General features: G+C 37.2%; 1 protein-coding gene across 5 annotated transcripts in view; it reads right to left on the bottom strand.

The window, feature by feature from the left end:
- Positions 1 to 3,804: 3,804 nt before the first annotated feature.
- Positions 3,805 to 18,102, bottom strand: part of LOC111865402 (serine/threonine-protein phosphatase 6 regulatory subunit 3) — a 56,706-nt gene continuing 42,408 nt past the window's right edge. For all 5 annotated transcript variants that reach the window (XM_033751817.1, XM_023853392.2, XM_023853394.2 and 2 more), the window contains exons 13-21: positions 17,521 to 17,610; positions 14,579 to 14,676; positions 12,863 to 13,048; positions 10,917 to 11,023; positions 9,056 to 9,349; positions 8,489 to 8,618; positions 8,320 to 8,403; positions 7,415 to 7,573; positions 3,805 to 6,217 (exon numbers count right to left, since the gene is read on the bottom strand). In XM_033751817.1, the coding sequence (XP_033607708.1) occupies positions 6,151 to 6,217; positions 7,415 to 7,573; positions 8,320 to 8,403; positions 8,489 to 8,618; positions 9,056 to 9,349; positions 10,917 to 11,023; positions 12,863 to 13,048; positions 14,579 to 14,676; positions 17,521 to 17,610 (1,215 nt within the window). In that variant the 3' untranslated portion in view covers positions 3,805 to 6,150. The remainder of the gene's footprint in view (positions 6,218 to 7,414; positions 7,574 to 8,319; positions 8,404 to 8,488; positions 8,619 to 9,055; positions 9,350 to 10,916; positions 11,024 to 12,862; positions 13,049 to 14,578; positions 14,677 to 17,520; positions 17,611 to 18,102) is intronic.

The raw sequence follows: 18,102 nt of genomic DNA, 5'->3' as shown, positions 1-18,102 counted from the left end.
GTTAAGTTAATGCAATGCAAGAAGGCTGCTATGACGTCACGCGGCATTACTCCTGCCATCTCTACTCAGACCTACCCTAACTAAATGAGGAATGGCCACCAACACAGACAGCATGATCAATAAAATAAAATGCTACCATACCTTCCTATGCGTCCTCCCCTCCCCCTCAACTCCTCTTCACCCACCAACGAACAACCAGTTCACAGGAATAGGAATATATAATTTTGTAACCATCTCTCTTGTGCTGCAGAGATTCTCACTCCGTGGTTCTACTCTTGTTTTTCTGAATGGTCTTCAATATCACTTCACTCATATCCGTTCCAAAGGATGAGTGAAGTGATATTGTACGCTGTTCAAAAAAAGAAAACACACAAAAGGAGTAAGAACGCCTGCAGCACGAGGGTTCACGGTTGCAAAATCGGAAAGTTTCTCACCAGTGCCACATTTCATTTGTACGAATCCAACATCTCCTTACCCAAACGCATTGGACATTGTGAACTATAACATACATACTATACTTGTGTTTAGGAAAGCTGACGGTGAACTTGAAAGAAAATTCTGTTTCCATCAGACATACCTCTATTTAACCTCACACCTTTGGTAACAAGTTACACTTGAAAGCCACAAAAAACATACCTCTATTTAACCTCACACCTTTGGTAACAAGTTACACTTGAAAGCCACAGAAAACATAGTTTTTTGGTTATATTAAAGCATTATAAATCATATATAGCAAGCAGTAATACAGACGTTTTCATTTATTATTAATTTCGTTACAATGACGTTCTGTACTGGGCAGGATTCAGTAAACCCCAGGGCCTAGTGTGACTGGAAAGTTGAGGTAAACTGAAAAAATCCAATGACCTCATCGGGACTTGAACCCGCGACCTTCCAGCTTGTAGCATAACCCCTCAACCACTACGCTACCCCATGCCCACATAAAGTAAGCTTAAGTAGACTTAATATTGTCTCCACAACTGATGGGAATGTGGTGACGGACTGCAAACGGCTGAACAGTGCTTCTGGGATTGTGTAAACTCACCAAGACTGAAGGGTAACAATGATAGACATTGTCTAAGAACAGCAAGAAATAGTATCCAAAGTCGGTTACAGAGCTCCTAAGGCTATAGGAAAGGTTTGTGAAGGCGTATGTTGCATCATAAACAAAAGTTTCAAATTTATTTAAAAAAAAAATGTACAAAATATTATGCTTATAAGTAAGTCAAAATGGTCACCATACTCGAGTATCATAGCGAAGAGCAGTGTTCTGTTGTGGGCAGGACTATACAAAGCATATTCTTAACAAAATGTTTCCTGTTTATGGTGGGGTTTGTCAAGTAATGCGGTTCACAACTGGGTCGAGAAACATGTCAAACGCTTCACTGATGGCAAGGAGGTTGAAATGAATGTGTGGAAGTGGCTGAGACAACAGCCAAAAAAAACTTCTGTGCTGCAGGTTTCTAATATCTCATGTTTTAGGTTTCATATGCACTTGTGACCTATTTACTGACTCATTAATATGAGGGCAAGTGAATGAAATACAACTATGAGGCAATAACCACAAAGGAATTTACGAAAGAGGATTGAAAATCAGTGACTAAGTAATTACTCAGTGCAACAGGGCATTCGATTATAACATTAACAACTTTCCAAACCTGATCCCTTGTACTGTGTTATGACTTACTCCAATACAATGAGGCATTTATGAAAGATATACTAAGAAGATTGAAAATCAGTGGCTAAGTACTTATTCAATGCAATAGGACATTCAAACCTTCTAAACCTGGTCCCTTGTACCGTAGAGGAACCTGTATGTATGTGAGGTGTGGGCCACGACCTTCAATGATCTATTGTGCTTGTAGAAAAACTTACTCCATTTATAAAAATGAGTCATATTAACTGATTTAACCATATTTCTTCGGTCATATCAGGAGAAAGTTTCTCAGCAGTTCCTGTAACGAAGTACAAACATTAGTGTCATATGTTAGTGAATAGCCACTGGTTTGAATGGGTAATTGGATTTATTAAACTGTTATTAACTACAAGTAATTATAATGCTATCACTAACCTACATGCTTAAAAAATTGTTGTAGTACACGCTAAGTATGTCTGTTATAGTTTCCACTGGCCCTTCCTTGGTAATGGCTCCTATCAATGGAGATTCTTCTGCTTCTGTAGTCATGTCCTTACTGGATGGTGATTGGCTCACAACTCACCCATGACAGCAGCCAAGTTCAAGTCAAAGTTATGTTACAACTGATGGCTAGTCAAGCGCCATCTGGGACCCCAAGACCAGCGTTTTGTTACTATAAGACAGTTGCTGGTTTGTTGATATGAGGCGCCCTCATGACCACCCCCATTGGTCCTCATTATATAGCCTCAGCTTAGACCATATAGACAACACCACCTCCAGTAGTTCTTCTGTTGTCCGTGTTAAGAGGGGCTGTCGCCTAGTGACGGCTCACTTGCTCACTGAGCACAAGAACATACAAATCTGTTCCAATGATTCCACACACATCTTTTTCACAACATCTATTCCATAGTTCAATGGGGATGAAATGATAATTACATGGTAGTACACATAAATCCTTGTGCTCATGCTCTTCAATCAATTCATCAATTTTTAACCTAAGAAAGAATACCATTAAACACATGTTCAGGATTACTTACGTTAGAAAAAAACCTGGAAAAAAAATTACACACTTCAGACTTGTATTTACATATCCATGTATATGTAGAGAAAATTCATCCATTTTCACTCCAACTGTATATTCACCAATTTCTTCCAGTATTGCTCTGTGTGGTAAAACCATCAGATTGTTTTTTCTTTTATTTCAATACTGTTCTTCTTGCATAAAGAAAGAACATGTTGGATCTCGTTAATAAACCCACAATTTCTTACAGAATGTCTCTTAGACATCACCAGTTTCTCGATCTATCTCCACACGCCGCAAAGTAAAGCAAACCAACATGGTCACCTAGAATTGCAAATTTCTTTTATAAGACTTTTGCATGGTGGCCTATACAAGGTGTGATATATCCTAGTTCCGGCACTGGCAAAACCATACTTCACACAATCAATACCAACCCATCCTATCTAAGATCCATTTTACTACTATCCACCCCCCCTATGCCTTGGTCTTCCCAGTGGTCTCTTTCCTTCTGGCTTTCCCACCAATACTTCCTCAGTGTAGCTGGAATTAAATGTTTAACCACAAAACTTTACTTTCTAAGATGATAAGTATTTTTCTGATATTTTACTGTAACCATGTCTGTTGAAGAAACAGTCTTTTACACATACAACTGCATGTCCAAAATTCTGCCAGTAGAGTCATAACTGATTACAGGTTGCCTTTTGGACATGACTGTATTTCAATGTGAATTTCTTTTTCCTCTCACTCCAATTTTGGAGCATAGGGCTGATGTCTCAGTTTCACTGATCATTTTTACAGACAGTAGGACACCTTGGATAGGTGATCAGCTTGTCACAAGGCCCCTACCTAAACACAGAACAACACAAACAGAGAATAAATGAATACACACATCCAATATCTATGTCTTGTGTGGGATTCGAACCCATGATACCAGCTTCTGAGTGAGTGAAGACAGCATTCCTTAGACAGCTTGGCTACCTTGACCAGCTTCAACGTGAGTAGTCCACACAAAATAACAGAAGTGGAAAGCAGCCAAGATAACTATAAATGTGAAATAAGAGTTCTTCTTTCCATGTTAACTTCCTCCAGAGCCAATTTTAGGAATTTTAAGATATGTGGAGCTAGTTCAATAGAAGAAATTCAAAACCAAGAGCCAACAAATTGTAACAATATTTATTTCACTTAGGACCTATAAAGTTTGAAGCTTGGTCATTATGTAGTTCTTGTAGTAGGTTTATTTACAAAGTTTTGTAGGATACTGCAAACATTTGTAATCAACTGTTTGACTACTAAATGATTCAACTACATTTGTACTAACTATTTAATGAAGTCCCCAGATTATTCAAAATATTTCAACACTTTTACACATGTGTATAGAAACTGGACTCAATTCAATGAATCACGTTTCTAAAAAATCTCTGTCACAAATTTGTTTACAGTTAAGCATATTGGCCTCGTTCACTGTCTTAGTGATCCAATCTGAAGTAAAAACGTAAGAATGGCTGAAACTGTTAAAAAACCGCTGTGAATATGCAAAACATGTTAACACTACAATGTGTTCATATTCTGTAACATTAAGGCTGCAGACTACACAAGATACAAATACTGTTACAGTTTGACATATTTACACATCCATATGGGAAAATATTCACAAAAAAATCCTCATTTTATGGAAGCATAAAATGTAGATAATCAACAATGCTAATAATTATATTGCTTCTGTTGCAACAATTAATACATTATAAGAACTATGCACTTAATCACAAAACATAATTACTATTTTATATATATATATTATATGTTCATATACATATCTTTGAATTTAGTATCCTGCAAGGTTATGCCAAAATATAGAAGCATCCTTCCACTCTCATGAATTTTCACCAGAATTTTCTACCCTTGGATTGGGAACACTTAAGTAAATTCTCTGTTGGTGCATTTACATTGCAAACTTAATATATTGAACCAAGTTATGGATGAGGCATAGTATTAAAAGATATAAATATTAGCATTATACACTGCCTACAAAACAGAACTTTTGTGTCTGTACAATGATCTAAGGTAATATACTTACGCCTTTAACAAATGATGGTGGTGTACTTTTTGACATTTTAAAATTTTATATGCACAAAAATAATTTTCATCTCCCTTTAAAATAATTTCATACAGCTGACTTAAAATAGCTTTAGCCTTAAATTTAGGACATGTAACTAATTCAAAGGCCAAGAATATTTTATCTGAACAAACAACAGAAGGTTGAAGTTGTTTTGTTGCAAGAATAATGAACCAAGCCTAGACTTCTAACTCCATCTGGATATTTGGATACTACATAATTAAAAGTGCTTCTCAGCACAAAGTAAGCCACTAAACTGTGGCTCTCCTAAGTTTTCATAAAACCTAATGAACTTCAATAAACATTATCTAACAATATATCTTTTAATAGTATAAAGTACAGTGACTGTTCCAAACATCATATACACAAACAGCATTTATCTGTGCAGAACTAATTCAATGTGATTAAACTGGAAGCCACATCACAGACCAGGAGCTGATTCAGACATAGAAAGTCAGGATGTATTTATAAACAGTGCCATCCACAATCAGCCAAACACTAAGGTCATTTCCATTCTCAATTTCAAACTTCTAACAGAAAACAATAACCCTTCAGATAAAACTGCATGGAGTTCCTTAAAATGACAAATATTATAAGGGACAAAACCACTATATTCATCCTCAAAATAAACAGGCAATTTAGGGACAAGGTCATGCCCAACACTATATATAAGAGATTTACCAATATCTTAAAACTTTTTTTTTTGAGACGGCAGGTGATCTGAATATGACAATTATATAAATACATTGACAGTTTAGGTAACCTAAAATTGTTATAAATAAGATACTGGATAAACGATGTTATAATCATGCATTCTTTATAAAAGAAACTATGCATAAAATAATTCACATTAAAAGAGGTGTCATGTAATCAGCTATCACATTCTTCTGAACTCAAGAACTGGCCACTACACAGTTTCATCATGCGATTACCAATGTATTTAATTGTCCTACTTACCTGATCAATACCAAAAATCCTGTGATATTTTCAATTAAATATGTTTTTAGACCATATGTTTCTATAATAAATTTACAACATTAATGCACCACCATACTAGTCCCATTAGTCAAATTTACCCACACACAATACTACTGATCGCACTGAGCACCTCAAAGGAACACTGGGAGTACTTAAGAGGCACTCTTGTACTCTTCGAGCACTAAAATACTTGTAATGGAGTACAGCCCTCGTATTCTATACACAAATCACAATAGTTGCACCTATCAATAAATGTCTGCAATTCTTTTATATATGATATGATTCAAAACATGATAATGTTGCAATGATCCAATGCCATCACTTTGCTGTATAGGCCCTTCGATGTCCTGTCAGAGCCAAGGCTTACCTGAACACAGATATAAATGTCAATAGTGACACAAGAGTTCAAACAGGGCCATTTGGAGTTGCACCTAGACTTGTCTTACTTGAACAAGCCTCATTATGTTTGGCTCTGAAATGACAGAAGATCACCCTCAGTACTGCCATCCCAAAATGTAGGATGCGTGAACAGTTCAAATTTCAAACTATTTACCAGTGTTATGTTCAATTCATGCATGTGGGATGAGAAATCCATATAGAATATTGGTGGAAAAGGTATGTATAAAACTGCCATCAAGTGTATCATATTCTTTTTGTTGCTTAAATTACTGTACAGTCCAACATGTTTTGGCCATAACTGACCATCTTCAGGGAAAACGAATACCAAAGGAAACTTCACCTGATGACTTCACCATATTACGATTATCAAATGTTTTATAAGGATTTACAACTAGATTTAATTAAACGAGTAAAATATTTTACCACATTTTAAGTAAATTATGTGAAGTTTCCTTTAGTACTGACAGCCCTTAAAGATGGCCAGTTAACCCCACTACATGATGGGGCTGTAAAATTATTCAAACATCACAAAATTAAGACACACCTAATCACAATTTTATATCAAGCTTAATGTAAACAGCACACCAGAAATAATGACATCTACCAAATCAGCTGGAAATCCTAAACCAATTGGAGGACTGATGTATAGAGATGACAATAATATTAAGACTGACCTTAAGGTAATAGGGCTTGAGACTGTGGCTTACAACAGGGGCCAGTGACAGCCTTTTGTGAACACAGAAATTAATCTTCAGGTTCCAGAGAAGGTGGAGAATTTCTTGACTAGACTATTAGCTTCAATGTACTCTGTTTCGTTGAGTTAGTGCAATAATATTAATTCCAAACGACTTGTAAGATTTGAGGCTTTCACGGCGGTGACTATGAAGAAAGCAGTCTTCTGGGATTTGGCACCGTGTATATGTGGTGTTAACCGACGTTTCGGAGGAACGTATCGCCTCCATCTTCAGGGTAGAAAAATACACAGCTATGTGTACACATAGCTGTGTATTTTTCCACAGTCTGCTTTTACCGGTTCTCACGGTCTCTTTGCTTGCAGATTCTTATATATATATTTTTTTTCTTCTACCCTGAAGATGGAGGCGATACGTTCCTCCGAAACGTCGGTTAACACCACATATACACGGTGCCAAATCCCAGAAGACTGCTTTCTCCAAACGACTTCATCGCATATTAAATTATCACATGTAGCCCGCTTCAATACTTCAGTATGACTAAAAAGTCAAGATGGGATCTATAAGGAATGGCTTACATTGATGCTGGTTGACTGTTGTCTACTAATTCAGCTGTGCTCTGTGACTCCTCTGGTACTGGACCATTCTCTTTTGGAACAGAATCAGTCTCAAGTTGCTCTGTAGGTAATGATTGTACTTCTCGACCACTAGACACCAGACCTTGTGTTGATAGGAACCTGACAGAACATGAAAGATCTTATGGTTTATAGAAACTGCCAAAATCAGTAGCATGATTTTAAAAAGAGATTCCTCAACTTTTTGCAAGTTCATATACCATTTGAACCTCACACGTTATACCTTATGTAGGTAACGTTACAGAAGAATAGTGCTGTGTAGGTATGTTTGAAAATTCCACCAACATATGAATAAATGAATCATGTGGAAAACACTATACTATCTAACGGTGATGTAACTGTTTACTTCACCAACTGACAATGGCAAACACTTGTTCCCATAGTAGACAGAGTATACATAACTTTACACCTTAATACCGATTACAGTGCATATATATATATATATATATATGTTAACACACAAAATTATAATATGAGAACTATGAGTGACCAGAAAACCAACATTTAAAAACTAAAAGAGAAACTTTAATTACTTAATTAATAGCAACAAATCTTAATTTTATTTTAACTTAATCTAAAAATTAAAATAAAGTTTAACATAATATATTTGAGTTTGCATATGAACTATAGCTGGCATGGATACTGTAAATAATGTGTATGACCTTCGCCATAAAATGTAAACACTGTACCCAATGCAGGGGGAAAACAGCACAAAAATTAGTGTGAATGTAAAATGATTTACCTGATGATAGCCATAAATGGCTCAAACACTGCAAAGTAAAAAACAGTATAAATTTATTTCAATTTATACAGGAATTTTGTTGATGGAACATATGACAAATATTTACCTATAATTATCTATAAGGTGCTGATGGTGTTTCTCTCCTAAAGAAGCACTAGGGTTTGCATTGTCATCGGCCCCGGAATCTGGGCTGTAAGAAAGAAACATGATACTATCATCAGATATTAACAAAGTACACAGAAAGTAAAATGTAAAGCACTTCAGAAGAAACTAACCCCTTTTCTGGTATACTTTCTTCTTGAGTTTTAAGTTCTGAGGTAAGCTTAGAGTCCACATCAAGGGGCCTGCCAGCAGGCCTCTTTTCAGCCCTGCTTCCTGAATCAAGAACAGCTATCGTGCTAGAACCTGAAACAGAATAACACAAAAATGTGAATATATCTGACTTATGGAATAAATATAAAATTCAACACATTAGGATTATGAGGTCTTCACAGAGGTGACTATAACGAGTACTGTTTTAGGATGTAACGCATCTAATGTGATAGAAGTTTACACAACATTCCTCCAAAACATCAGTAAACTTCTGCCAGGTAATGGACAAACATATTTGGCTGAAACCAATGTCAGTGGGAAATTCTTAATGGAATAAAGTTCCCTGTAAGATCATTACATTTTCTGTATCATATGAATCAAAGTGCATTCAGCTGTGCAACAGATAACTCACTACATAATGCTACCTCATTCAGAAAAAAAAAGCAATTAGCCATTAGGATTACTCATGCTGCAGTACATCTGAAGTGAATAAGGTAATTAAATTTTAATATCATGGTGTGTTAACTTACAATCAACCAGTACTGTAGAATTTGTGATTTCACTGTCTGTTTTTGCCATTTCTTGGTGACCGTTTTTACAGTCACTTGTACTTTTGCTGCAAGTTATGTCTGTAACACCTGCAGCTCCAAAGTTTGCTTCAAAATCAGCAAACCCTGCTGAATCAAAGTCTGCCCAACCTCCTTCATTAGGAGCTGTGGGTCCAAGAGCTGGAGTGGGCTCACTGTTGTTACCCCATGGGTTACTTGAATCAATTGCTATTGGTGCAACTGCACCTTCACTTGAAATATCAGCTGCTGCCCAAGCTGTGTATATAAACAAGAAATTAATTACAATTTCAATCATTATATTTTCTCGGTTCATATCACGTGCTGTACTGATCTGATTACTTTAAATATTAAACCAAACAAATCCGCTAGATCACAGACCCAGAACACAGAAAATATGCGCTTACTCACTTCCACAGTGGTGGATATGAAGTAAATATTATTGTGACATGACAGCAGAAAACCAGAACAGTTCACCATTAGTCAACGTCTCGCCACAAAATTAACATACGTTCCTGCAGCAACGAACACACAAGTCCATTGCTAGACAACAGTTCAGTAAGCACATTCCTGTGGCAATGAATAGACGCAGTAACAGACAAACTGTTCAAGATGGGGGTCTATATTAGGCTCACCTCGAAGTTACAAAAGGAAAGTTCAGTTCACTCGCAAGCAATTCTTCATCTGTCACTCATCCTTAGTGATTCGTAAATCAGAACCAAGTCAGTCACAGAAGAACATAAGACATCTGTAGTCCAGTAAGGAATGGAGCAAGTCTGAAGCAGTCTTTGATTGCAACTATAATATAAGTGCCACAGAACCCCGGACAGGTGACAATATTTAACAAGTATCACAGAGATAATCTCCTCTCCACTGCCGTAATTATCATCTCCATAATGCACAGTATTATTATCAATATATTTTTAATGAAACAGGACAGGAGCATAACGACAGCGTAGCAACTGCACTAGGGAGTTCCCATGGTTTAGCATGCAGCACATTACATGATCGTTCGAAGTTTCAGAAAGTGTGCGCATGGTTGATGCCCAGGGAACTGAAGAGTAAAGAGAAAATAAAATGAATGGGTCTGTCCTTGCAATATCGCTTACAGTCTGTAGAGGAAAGAGAAGATATGCTTAACACGATTATTACTGGGGACGAATCATTGGGGCAACACCACCAATTGGAATCAAAGTGTGTTTCAATGCAATGGAACATCCCAGTTCACCTTTCACCAAAAAAGTTTAAGGTTATGCCATCAGCTGGGAACGTTAGGCTTACCATGTTTTGGGACTCTTAAGGAGTACTGTTAGCTCATTTTCAGAAGCATGGTGAAAATGTGAATTCTGCCTTGAACTACGAAGTTCTGTTGAAGCTTCAGGATACAATTTGCAGAAAACCTCCAGGCCAACTGGCAAGAGGGGTACAGTTTAATCATGACAATGCCAGGCCCCATACAGCCCAAGCAACCCAGGATAGAATTCAAGAATTACAGTGAAAACTTCTTGAACATCCTCCTTATGGACCAGACTGTCATCTGTTTGGTCCGCTAAAAACCACCTTGGTGGCAAAGATTTTGCTGATGCAGAAGAGGTTCAAATTGTATGGATGTGGCTGAGACAACGGTCAAATGACTCCTATGCTGCAGGTTTCAATGAACTGGTAAAGCAATAGGACAAGAGTATCAATGTTGGTGGAGGATATGTTGAGAAATAAATGTTTTTTCCAAGTTTGAATATTACATGTTTTACAATACATATCAATTTGTGGCCTATTTAGAGACTCTCCTTTGTACACTATATTTTGCCTGAACTCAGTTACTCACGATCTGTGCAATCCACTTCCATGTGAACTTCTTCCCTTCCCTCTGGACCTGCTCTTTCCTCCTCATCCGAACTACTATTCTCTGCAGCATCCTCTCCTTGCCAGTCCCTTAAAAAGGAGAACACATTAATATTACATCTAGTCTTCCATTAATCTGCTCATAACAGAGAAGAAAACTTTATTTCAGGCGTGACAGAAGCTTAAACAAATGAACCATGTAAAATTTAGAGAAAATGGAAATCTACTGCAAGACTTCACTATCCTCTGAGCAACATACAGAGTGTTTCACGACTTTATNTGGTGCTTAAAGCTGATTTTTGAAAATGCCACTGTCAGCCACAACACAGGCTGCCGCTCGGTTGTGAACCGCGCGGGTAGCACGTAGCAGCTTCAGCTGGCTGTTTCTTATGTGGTCAGCGGCGTCCAGAATGCAACTGAGCAAAGCATCTCGTGTTACCACCTTCACATTGTAAACCAGTTCTTTCATCTATTCCCACACAATAATCCAGTGGGTTTAAGCCTGGAGACCTGGCTGGCAATTCTTCGCGTACTCATATGTGGACTGTGGTGTACCATACAAACAATACCTTCTTCACTGACGCCTTCATTAACACCATGCTCGGCTGCAATATGAACGCCGGGAAGTCTACCGGTATCTCGCAATGCCTGGTAAACTCCAGTAAACACTCTCCAGTTCAGTATTCTACAATTCGGAAACTGTTGCTGATATTCAGCTATGGCAAGAACTGAGTTACCATCACAAAACCCGTACACATAAAGCATATCTGCATTCTCCTCAAATGAAAATGTAAATGGCATCGTGAACGTAACAGACGCACCGAGATGAGAACTGTTCTGAACACCAGTAGCTGCCACACTAGGCATGGACGGATATAACAACCCACCATGCCTTAGGTACCTCTCAAGTGATGAGATAACGAGAACACTCTGTCTGTAGCTGGCTAAAAATAGCGACCCACCAGATGATAGACACAGTTCACGCGAGGGATTGTACGGGAATGAAAAAACGGTCATAACTCCATAACCGTCCAAAATTGGACACATGTTTATATAAACTTTTTTGATCACAAAGACCTAGGAAATCACCTCCTGCAGTTATGCCCTAAAGTCGTGAAACACTCTGTATATAGGGATTACCCATAATTAGAGGGGGCACGCAGTAGTGTAGTTGGTTCAGGCACTATGCTACAAGTTGGAAGGTTTTGCTCCCAATGAGGTCAGTGCATTTTTTTTTTTAATTTACCCAATCCTTCCAGCGGTACTATTGCCCTGGGTTGACACAACCTCTAACAGAAATGAGTACCAGGAAGCTTCCTGGGGGTAAAGGGTGGCCAGCATATAAGGTTGATGACCTCACAGCCATATGCGAGCCGAATGTCTAAAAAACATGGAGGCCTCGACATCTCACAACCCTGTGGGCCTCCATGGCCTGCTACAAGTATAACTTTACCTGCTATCTTTTTACCCATAATTAGAAAACAATGTTTAAAGAATCAATATAAATCTTATTACATTTTATACACATCAGTTTTAAAGCAGACCAAATACATCTTTGTTCCTTGAATTTTGCTACTTGGAAGCTGCAATGTAGGCATGGCAAACTCCCAAGCATCTTAAAGGATGTGTCATTGGAGTCCAAGTGCAATGCATTCAGGTGCTGTTACCACTACAGCATATGTAATTCTATACCACAAAATCTATTTGGATATGACTATTAATGAACTCCAAACTTCCTGAGAACCAGAAGAAAATTAGTTCATCAAAAAAATTACCCGGCCTCTATGAAACCAACAGGTTCACTAACATGCTTATAAGAAGCTATCAATAGACCTTATCCTAAGCCTATGAATCCAGCACATATCCTTACATCACATTTTTCCATGCTGAAAGGTGTGCCTATGTTGCTAATGAGAGGAAAATAAATACCCTGTCCTCGTGTCAATGACAGTCTGAAAGGTGAGTTCCTGCTCCCGATCATCCCAAATATCTTCTTCTCCATCATTCAATGTGTGTAATTTCTGGGAACATACTTGTTTGAACAGCTCGGCTTGCCTGTCAAGTTCCTCTTCACTGAGGCTAAAGGTCATGCTTGTAAGCCGGTCCACAGATGCACTGTAATAGATTTTCAGTTCTCAGGTAAAGAACAATTTGTTTACATTACAACACTTTATTAATCACAATCACAGAGAAATACTGATATAATGAATGTAGCTGCAAAACCCTTACAGGAAAAGGTTTTTATACTTATTAAGCAATGTTCAACATTAATGGAAGTGTAGGATTTGAGAGTCTCACAGTGGGGTTTATGAAGAGTTCTATCTCTTGGGATATTACACTGTGTAGTTTGTTGAAAGTCAACTAATGTTTTGGAGGAACATGTAGCCTCCATCTTCACGGTCTAAGAATAAGCCAAGCATGGAAACTGCTTGAAAGCAGGTGGCAAACAGAGCTCTGCTTGACTTTCAATGAACTACATAATATTGTNTCTACCCTGAAGATGGAGCGAATACGTTCCTCCGAAACGTCGGTTAACTCCACATATACACGGTGCCAAATCCCATAAGATGGCTTTCCTCGTAGTCACCGCCGTGAAAGCCTCAAATCTTACAACTACATAATATTATATCACAGAAGACAGAACTCTTCATTTATAAATGTGTTTATAATATTGGTAACATTAGACTAGTAGTCATAATTTATAGGGTGATAACATACAGCTGCTTACTTTGAAATGATGGTATCGCTGCAGTATGAAATACAATGCATTTTTAAAGCATCACATTTCGCCAAATAAATATTAAATTGTGGAACAAAAATTAAATTTTCTTATGAATATGCCATTTATCCCATAAGAACATTCAGCAGTTATATTTCTAAACAAATTCAAACCACATTACAAAAATTCACAACTACTTTAGAACCACTTCATAATGTAAGCGATGAAAGTTTTATTTGGGGTACCCTAATATACTTCAAACACTTTTAACCTGTAACTTCCTCAAAAAAAAAAAAAAAGCTTTGACTACAATAAATATTTCATTATAGTTTAAATACAGTGAGAAAAGGCAAAGAGAGTTCATAAAATAGCAAATTTCATAGCTGGTGGGATTATCAATCACAGGCCACATCATAACTCACTATGTAGAGACAAGAATACTACCTTGTATGTGCAAGCTCTACCTCACTTTTCTACAGCAGTTGCCTAAAATAAATGGAGGTTACTTTCTGAATAGTTCTCATATAACAAACAATGCCATACATGCATCCTGACTGAAACTAGCAGGATTTTCAAGATCCCACACATGCACACACACACAAAACATAACTATCTCAGACTTGGTCATCCAGTACCATTGGTATTACTAATGTACTAGGTGCAAAATCTGAGAATGATACAATTTAAGTTTCTTGTGCAAGATGAACTGCCTCTGGAGAGACAAACTGTGATAAGGTTTGCTGAAAGCTAAATCTGTAAAACCTTATCTACATTCTCATCCATTCAGAAAATATATCTTCAATATTTAGCCCTGGAGTTCATTATTATGGAATTCACTGTATATGTGTTATATCGTCCACCCAACAATGACCTTTATTAACTATATACATATTTTAGAATGAAAAAGAGAAGTAGCATATACATACTGTAATGCATCTTCACCATCTGTGAATTCGTCGTCATGGAAGCCATAATTCTCAATGAACTGTGGGGCCATTTGTTGCATCTGGTACTCAGAAAATACCTATAAGTCAGAATGATATGTAAAGTAAAAATATGTCAATATATGTAAAACTAGAAAGTACAATGGGTGATAAATCCAGGATCCATAAAAGTGGGGAAAAACAATACCAAATGCCTTATCCACAACAACGAAATTTCCAAAACATACTGCCAATAAAATGTCTTTCTTCAGTTGTTTCTACAATACATTTACCTTCTAAGCACTCTATTTAGAGATGACAACACTAGGAAGATGGGAAAATGAAAGGCCGTGTCTATAAAAATACGTTAATTTTTAATCCCAATTTATATATAAAGAACGTTCTGCTGCTTTCATGAACATTTTAAAGAGAACTTGCATGGCAGATGGTTAAAATATCTGTAGCAGAAAAAGAGAAACAAAACAGATCCATGGAGGAATAGGAATCTCACAGGAGTTTTATAATATGCTGAAAAGCTTTCAAAAGTCATTTACAATGAGTTTTCACATATATGACAAATCTGTCACTTCTGCCTCTATTAAATAGCCATCAGGAAAGAGAAAAATGCAAGGCCAAGTAGCCATCAGGAAAGAGAAAAAATGCAAGGCCAAATAGCCATCAGGAAAGAGAAAAATGCAAGGCCAAGTAGCCATCAGGAAAGAGAAAAAATGCAAGGCCAAGTAGCCATTAGGAAAGAGAAAAATGCAAGGCCAAGTAGCCATCAGGAAAGAGAAAAAATGCAAGGCCAAGTAGCCATTAGGAAAGAGAAAAATGCAAGGCCAAGCAGCCATCAGGAAAGAGAAAAATGCAAGGCCTTATATGTTGCAATGAAATAACAATGGGGTTTAATTTTGGCCAGTCTTTTTTCTTGACTTACTGGAAGAAGGAACAGAAGTACAGAGGGAGCTTATTATTTTCATTCAAACCTGATATATTAATATTTAATGCATGTACTTCACCTCATATTTAAATCAGAATGGCATATCTTTAATATGTTTGTGTCATTTAATGGCACTTGCTACACTATACTTCTGCATCTCTGTCACACCCTTTAAAAAAAGGGGGGGGACGGCATCTTCATTTAAAAATTTATTACCTCATAAAACTAATGAAGATTTCATTGGAAATAAAACATGTTAAGAAGACAGTAATTATCAGTCACAGCCACAAGGGCATCAAATCTCATGTTACAAATTTTCATCATAATCACTGTAATTTTCATTTGTAAACAAATTAGTACTAATACAGAATCTGACTACAAGAAATCTTAAGACATAACCTCAAAAACTTATCATTGTTGCTACGTCTCTAAAGTGAGGCAAGCAGTAGTGTAGTTGGGTGACAGACTAAGCTACAAACCAGAAGGTAGTGGCTTTGATTCCCAATTAGGTAACTGGATTTTTCAATTGACCTTATCCTTCCAGCACTATGACCCTGGGGTTGACTCAGCATCTAACAGAAATGAGTGCCAATAATCTTCTGGGGGGGGGGGTTAAGAGCAGCCAATACATAAGGCTAACAACCACACAGTCAACTCTCAGGCAAATGGCTAGAAAATGTGGGAGCCTCGACCTCTCACAACCCTATGGACCTCCACAGCCTGTTACTGGGATAGCTCTACCTTTCATTTGTGCCTGTAAAGCTTTATTATACACAATATTTCATGCATAATTTTGTAGGTATGAGGAGTAGGCCTTCTCGGCCCTGCACTGTGACCTACAGTGGTCTATTGTGCTTTATTCTGTAGGCATGTTTATTATCTTCATACCAAAATTAATATTCCTCTCTCCAATACTTAGACTGAGAGCTAAATCAAAATTTAGTATGTCCACAAGTGTCTCACACTGCACAAAAGCATTAAAGTAACAAAAGCTTCATGTTTTTGTTCCATCGTTAAACACAACTCAGGATCCTCCACTTAGTGGTGCTAGAGTTGCACTCTCTCACTCACAAGTTTGTAAGTCTGCTATTTTGTGGCTTGTTTTACAGCACTGTCAGTATCTAGACTATAGAGCAGGCATGCCCAACTTCAAACAGGTTGTGATCAACTTTTTAGTGTCAAAACTGTCAGTGATCTACCACCCCCTCCTATGGTCATACCTAGCTTTAAGCAAAAATATTGGTAAAAATAACACGACAAATGATGTTTATTGTAAAAGCAACATACATTGAAAGTACATACTACTTTAATACGTATTTTCCCTTCAAAATATGAATATAATCATATTATATTACAAGTGAATTTACATGCTTATCACATATAATTTCCTTACAGGCCTATGGGATCGACCAAAAATCATCCTGTGATTGACGCGTTGGACATGACTGCTATAGAGCATCAAATGGTAGGCAGACTGATGAATGACATATTGGAAAGAATATGGAAGGTGGCAGTCATGGCCTAATCAAAGTAACATCCGCCTCAATGTTACCACTGAGATCTGAACCAAGCAACCCCACATACAAGTTTGGTGTTACTGCTACAAAAACCACTTTAGTTCACAGTGCTATTTATTTGAGATCTGAGGTTATCATGGCAGCGACTAATGAAGAATACTTTCCTCTGAGATTTGACTGTGTAGTATGGCGAAGTTCCTCTGAAACATCAATGAACTTCTGCCATCATATAACACCATATATCAAGAAGCAGTACTCTTCCGCTTGATGCTATTTATTACAGAAAACTAAAAAGTACAACATTTCATTTTGTACGTTCACACCAAATTTCGCAATGACTGGTCAACTGTTCAAAAGCTGAAAGGGTAGATACAGGACATAGTAATCTCATGAGCCCACTTTTTCCACCTCTAAGAAAGGAAAGCAGGCTTGAAACTGGTTTTGTAAGAAATGATAAGGTCTACCTATAAACTTATAATATATGCTACCTGCTGTAAGGCTGGGTCCTGTGGGAATGGAATGTCTCTGTAATCTGCATCATCATCCTCTGAACTTGAATGAACAGGAGGAACACCACCCTATGATAAAAGACACACTATTCCTATAGATTAAAACAACATACAGTACCTCAACTCCTATCATAATCTTCAACAGAATGTATGAACCTGAATTCAAACTCTGCCACTGAACAACTACAACAAAATTCAGTTTACTGGTATGAATCACATCGTATACTTGGATATATCACAACTCAAAGAAAACAAAATATGTCTAATTCTGTGTATTTTGCAGGCACCATAAGCAAAATAAAAATGGGCAGTACATGTGCTGTCAGATGATAAAACATTACAATTTACAAAGAAGACATACTTTCTTCATATCAGCCTGTTCAGTTCTATTAACAAAATTTGATTTCTTGTATCAATTTACTAATCCACACTTAGGATTTCTATCAGTTTACTGTTATTGCCACTTAAACTGAAATACTAAGTTTCATAAATTGTAAAAATTCATCACCCGAGTGACTAAATCAATGACTGATGCCAAGTATTCAAGTTCACTTGCTCAGT

This window comes from Cryptotermes secundus, unplaced genomic scaffold (assembly GCF_002891405.2).
Source record: "Cryptotermes secundus unplaced genomic scaffold, Csec_1.0 scaffold295, whole genome shotgun sequence".
Classification (NCBI taxonomy): Eukaryota; Metazoa; Arthropoda; class Insecta; order Blattodea; family Kalotermitidae; genus Cryptotermes; species Cryptotermes secundus.
This window is presented reverse-complemented; position numbering and strand designations above follow the sequence as displayed.